This window comes from Macrobrachium rosenbergii, chromosome 56 (assembly GCF_040412425.1).
Source record: "Macrobrachium rosenbergii isolate ZJJX-2024 chromosome 56, ASM4041242v1, whole genome shotgun sequence".
NCBI lineage: Eukaryota > Metazoa > Arthropoda > Malacostraca > Decapoda > Palaemonidae > Macrobrachium > Macrobrachium rosenbergii.
Genome location: NC_089796.1, coordinates 73,935,628 through 73,942,256, shown reverse-complemented (window position 1 = coordinate 73,942,256; position 6,629 = coordinate 73,935,628). Strand labels below are relative to the sequence as shown.

Below are 6,629 nucleotides of genomic sequence, written 5' to 3'. Positions count from 1 at the left end.
AACTCTTCATCAGGCTATTCAAGGGGTACGGTGGGTACGGTGGGGCTTAGAAGTTGTTGAAAGTGAAAGGCCTGCGCTTTAAGGGGAGAGGCTATACGAATTTAGAAAAAACGTTAAGAGAATAGAACAGAGCTTTTGACAGTAGAAAAATAAAATAAAAAAAATCGCGAAATTGTACCGTATAACAGTTATAAATAAACATTAGTCCTGGCCTAGAAGTCTTGTAGGCATGCGTTGCCTTGTGAGTCAGTTCTAGGGTATCTCATCCATGGTATTTAGCTCTGAACATGTAATATGCTGTGTAATTTTTCTAGAGAAATGCAATATTATATAAACGTGCTTGAAGAATAAATCGTAGGTACAGTACATTCTAGAAGGTACCAACTAATGTTCATTTTACCAGATCACATAACTGTGGTCGTTAATGACAAACATATACGCTTTAGATATTCTAGTTTCGTTCCCGGAAGACAGACTATTAGACCCACTGATAAATTTGACATAAACGGGTGTAATGGCTAAGCTTAGGGAGGAATGTTCAAAACACGGGAAAATGACCCGCAATTATCGCGACTTTTTAGATCATTACTGAATAAGGATATCAGTGATTATGCAAAGCCTAAACATCCCGGAAGCTTGAGCGGAAGAAGAGCAATTTACCGGAGGGGCGATCGAAAAATACTCTGAGGTGCAAGTCTGGGTCGAGGGTGCCAAATAGTACTTTCCATCTTCTCATGGTTCATGACGAGGCGGAGTAAAACATTCGTCTATAAGCGCCTTCAATGCAGCAGCATTGCTTTTAAGCAACCAACCACCGTCCGCATTTTCAAGGTAAGAGCGATTCCTCCTCTTGCCATTGACCGTTTTTCGTTATGTTTCACCCATTTCGCTCACACATCCGCCGTGAAAAGGCACATGGTACCGTCTGACCGATAAGATTAGCAAAGAGGAGGGCGATAACAGGCAGTTTGTGTTTGGGCAGTGCCAGTGTGGGTGACTTGAGTGTGGAGTAAGCGTTATGTTTTACGATATAGTGGACTTCAGAACGTGTTTGTGGATGTGTGCCCAAGATTCACGGCCTACAACTGCTGCATATTTCACAACACGCGCCCTGCTGTAAGGTTATTTCATACAGTGAGTACAAAACATGACTTTCTCTTGTAATTGCACAACGAGCACAGATCTCAGTAAACTGTGATAATCGAATGCGTTCAAACGTTTATATACGAGTCAGGAAACCGGTCAGCTAAATAACCTGCTGTTCTTCATACATCATCAGCTGTTTATAAAATCATCTATACAAATGTTCGGTAGTATGATATATATACCTGACCCGTTCAAACTGGATGATCGTTAGGGGAAAGTACAGAATGAAATCAATTATCACCAAGGCCACGTACACCACTACGGCTGTGTTCTGACACATCTCTGCGGCTTCGTTTCAACACTTAGTCTCTTTATTCATGAAACTGGCTTCTACGCTACACCTCAGATACATTATTCGCTGAAACTACGTACTGCTTATTATATGCCATTTAAATAACCTATGAGCTGCTTTTGATAAATGATTTAATTGGTGTACAGACTCGATAAGCGCCGACGCGAACGAACATGGAAATTAGCGATGTTACCCGGGTACTGATGAGGGATCTGTTCCCAGCCGTGTGACACACAATAATAGACAGTGAGGCCATTGACAGAAAGAAAGTACAATTCTTATCCATAGATATATGCGGATAAGTATAATAATTTCGGTATGACAGACGTTTCACAGCAAACTACGTACCAAACTCAAAAGCTGTTTGATGCGGAACTGTCAACAAAGATAGGACGTGCTTGCTGCACAAGCAAGCACCTCAACCCAAGGTAAAATTTTTCATTAAAATCTCATCACGGGGACCCTCTTATACGAGCGTGTCATACTAAATGTTAGCCAGTTCTTGAAACTTTACTCTCACTGTCTCCAGTCTTAAAGGACGTCCTGTTCATATTAGTACATTTCATAATTCACTGATGACAACAAGAGGAAATGGCCTCGGAATTATTAGATGTAGAATATTATATAACTGCAATTGAGAACCTGCTGATCCTCCGGAAGAAAAAACAAAATTAATCAGTATTAACACCAGTCGAGGCATTTTCGAAATAGGCACTGGATGTTTCGAAATCATTGCAGTATATTACGAGAAAATAGCCATTTAACGATAACTTAGAGGAAAAATTGCATAAACAAAGATGTAATTTGACAAATTACTTGAAGAAATTCCAAACTCTTGCATACGTGTACAGTTTTATTATTATTATTATTATTATTATTATTATTATTATTATTATTATTATTATTATTATTCGGTAAGTAAACCGAATGCAATTTTATAACATTTTATATTAAAATAATAAATCTTAAGAACTGATGATCACCGGATCTTACGAATTGCTGTTCCTTAAAAGTTAAAATCTTTCTTAATTACTTTATTCATTAACCCTCAAAGTTAGTGTAACAAATTTAATTGCTTTGCCAACCGCCGCCATGGAAACTGGGGTAAAGTTCCATGTTAACCTGCGCCCGTCCACCTGTTTGTTTGTTAAACTATACGTTATAGATGAAAGTCAATACAATACAGGTGGTTAGAGATCGCGAAAGGAATCATGCGGTGGCATAATACACAGTTATATTGCTAGCTCAAACACCCGAAAACAATATTTCGATTTCAAAACATTCTTTTCTGGCCTGGCGGGGGTATGCGTTCTCAAGGCACCCTCCAATAACAAATGAAACCTGTCAGTCACCGATAGCTCTTTCCATCCTCTGCAGATCTCATCCCTCCCCGACGAAGCAGTCTGATGATGAACGCAACCCGAACAACTTCATTGATTTATGAAGCGATTCCTCGCTAATCTGCATTCATCTCCATGCCAATTATAGCATCCAGTTACGGAGCATAATTTGATAGCATCTCTCGGTTCAGCGGCTTCAGTTATCATTGCCACTTCTGGAGAAATACTTCTGTGCAACAAATACCGTTTCGTAATCAGTCATCAAGTACTTGAGAGTGCCAATGCGCCTTCACACGAGTGTATTGTCTGCGTACGAAAAGCATCAGTGCTGAGAATGGCATAATTACTTGAGTAAATGTAGACAGCGTCGCTTACTCTGAAACCAAAAATAATGCATCTTAAATGAAATTGCTGACTTATCACCTTCTCCGAAACATTAAAACAACATTTTGCTAGTTTAAAATGCGCTTCGATTCCACTGAACTTTCGGGTGAATTTTAACTCGCCTACTAGACTTAGACACAGGATCTTCCTCATTTCTCTTTAGAATCAACATCCCAAATTCATCTAAAATGAAGAAGGCAACAATATAAAAATACAGATTTATTTGATCGTGGTATTTTAAATTCATTGGGCATTGTAGTCAAAATTCACCAAAAACACTAGAAGAGCAATACGGGACAGTGTAGGCATAATTCCATCTTTCGATTTTATTATTTTATATATATATATATATATATATATATATATATATATATATATATATATATATATTCGCTTTGAATTTGAACAAGGACCTTCTATAGACGAGACGCCGTAGAATACGGCCCTCTCTATAACCTGCGCATATTGCCTCGAAGACTGACAGCACGAAGGCTCCCTGAAAGGAATGAATATGATTCAGATCACATCTTTCATATTCGTCTCCCCATATAGTTTCAATCTTTTGCGAATCCGATCCGCGTGACCTCTCCGACCTCTGTGCATCATGCACTCGTTTTGGGACTCGATCAGCCGCCACTGCTGGCTGAAGAATGAAGGTATTGGATGCGGAGTCACGACCTGAGAGTAGGGGAGAGACAGAGAGCGGCCAGGAAAAAAGCGAGAGAGCTCGTGGAGCGAATACTACACAGCACATTGTGCGCTGTGGGGAGCAAGGTCGGTGATGAGGAGCGGGATTTACTTGAAAAGTAGGGAGACAGAATCCACCTGGTCCCCTCCATACATGTCCTCTCTCTCTCTCTCTCTCTCTCTCTCTCTCTCTCTCTCTCTCTCTCTCTCTCCCATATATATATATATATATATATATATATATATATATATATATATATATATATATATATATATATATATATATATATATATATATATACACACACACACACACACACACACACACACACACATACGATTACAGCTCGTATTCCAAACATGCCCAGATTGAATAGTGTTGTTCAAGCAGTGATTGGTCCTTTGAATGAACTGTCTAATTTGAAAACTGTAACAAAATGAGAACATTTTGTGCGAATGATTTCCGAGATTTTATTTTCTCACCCACAAGAGATCTTTGTACGCTAGGGGACGTAATGGAGTCTCAAACCTTGTCTATGACAGTATCTCAGTATGTTTTACTGTAAACGCACACACACGCGCGCGCACACACAAACACACACACACACACACACACACACACACACACACACACACACACACCAATACAATTAAAGAGAACTACAAATACTCAGCCTTTTAAGTTCACCATATTTCTCCATGTTGAAATTTTGATGCGTGCTCAACACTCACTTATATTACGTTCCTCAATACACTTTGTAGGGCGGGGCGGGGGCGGGGGTTGGGACTAAGGATGACGTAGCCACGAGTAGCATTGCTTCCATACCATGACCGTTAACCATCCAATTTAATTCGTGTTTTCTGTTAAAAGAATACTCTGGACTTGTTATTTATTTTCTCATTCTGTGAACGTATCCCTATACTCCTCTAACTTATCTTCCTCCAAGGTGTGGTCACACATTCCCTACATCTATACTGGGACTAAAGGCTGCTGAGTCTCTGTTCTGTTTCTTCTTCTCGGCTTAATCCCTAGTCGGGGTCGCTCTTGTTGGAAAGCTTCCTCCACCTGTTTCTCTTCGTGGCCGGACCATTTCATAATCGATTTTGGAAGATGTTCCACGGACCGATGCCCTTCCTGACTCAGCCCTCTCGATCTGTTTGTGCTGGACTGAGCCCAGTGGCTGACCTGCTATAAAATCACTCCCCCATATTACTATTTAAATCTAAATTCTTCTTTTCCATACGATATCACTTTGTGTTTTGCTTCTTCTCTAGGAAGTAGTACGGCATTTTTTTACTGAGAATCAATTACTTACTCAATAAAATGCAGATCTACTGTACTATAATTCCACATATACATTAATGTTGATGTCATGGACTCTTCTATTTTCTGGGACAAGTAATTCCAGCTAGGTTTATTTGTTCAACACTGACACGAATTACTCCCACGAAAAAATCTCCCAATCTCCAGTCTTTTAGACACAGTGTATCAACTCTCACTATCCACTGGCCTTCCTAGACTGGTTAGCAAACTAGCTTTCTTTATCGCGAGGTTTTTATGTATACATTGACAAGCGATCTTTATAGTGTTTTAAATATATATACAAACATTGCATATATATAATATATTCTTCTTTCTTCTTTTAAAGTGCTTTTCCATTTTTGTATATATATATATATATATATATATATATATATATATATATATATATATATATATATATATATATATATATATATATCTATTATATATATACACAGACATACACACATTTATATTTATATATATATATATATATATATATATACAACCATATATAATATATATATATATATATATATATATATATATATATATATATATATATATATATATATATATATATATATATATATATATATATATAATTGTGTGTGTATTCAGATGTAACTTCAAGTGTCGAATACAATAGCTTCCTTTGTAGTTTGCAATTTTGTTTGTCATTCGATCTACTGGTATCTTTTGTTTGTATAATGGAAAAAAATGGAACAAAGACACACATACAAATGAACTTACAAATCTACAAGCACGTATTTATATGTAATTAAACAGTCTGAAAGAGTGAGGATGTACGCATACCTCCATTATCCTACCCCAAAAAAGATCGTCTTTCTTTCCTTTTGCATCGAAGGAGCAAAAGTGTTTCCCATTTTACCTTTCTTTAAAAGTAAAACTATTGTGTCGGCTTTGTCTGTCCGTCCGGCACTTTTTCTGTCCGCACTTTTTGTCTTCGCCCTCTGATCTTAAAGACTACTGAGGCTACAGGACTGCAAATCGGTATGTTGATCATCTACCTTCCAATCATCAAACATACCAAATTGCAGCCCTCTAGCTTCAGTAGTTTTTACTCTATTTAAGGTTAAATTTATTTATAATCGCGCTCCTGGCAACGCTATAGGATATGCCACCACCGGGCCGTGGTTAAAGTTTCACGGGCAGCGGCTCATGCAGCATTATACCGAGACCACCGAAAGATAGAATCGGTGGACCTTGATTGTACCCTGTAGCGGCTGTACAGAAAACTCGATTGCGCCGAAGTTTCTTCAGCGCATCATCTACTTGTTGTATTTCACTTCGGAAGCTTCAGCTTCCACGTTCACCCACAGCACATGCTTCCCTACGCTTCCCCCTTTTGTTCATCACGGCTCAATCATCACCGTTATCCCACACCCGCTCCATTCTCCCCTCATTTCACCCCCGTCCTGTTTCCCCTCGCGCCCACCACCCCTCACCCTCGCCT

At 38.6% G+C, this 6,629-nt stretch overlaps 1 protein-coding gene across 6 annotated transcripts in view; it reads left to right on the top strand.

Moving 5' to 3' along the window:
* The first annotated feature begins 726 nt into the window (after positions 1-726).
* Positions 727-6,629, top strand: part of LOC136836479 (BTB/POZ domain-containing protein 6-like) — a 73,731-nt gene continuing 67,828 nt past the window's right edge. For 3 of the 6 annotated variants that reach the window (XM_067100804.1, XM_067100802.1, XM_067100803.1), the window contains exon 1: positions 727-831. In XM_067100804.1, the coding sequence (XP_066956905.1) occupies positions 742-831 (90 nt within the window). In that variant the 5' untranslated portion in view covers positions 727-741. Of the gene's footprint in view, positions 832-891; positions 1,135-6,629 lie in introns of those variants that run through there. The other 3 variants (XM_067100806.1, XM_067100807.1, XM_067100805.1) reach the window with 3 other exon arrangements.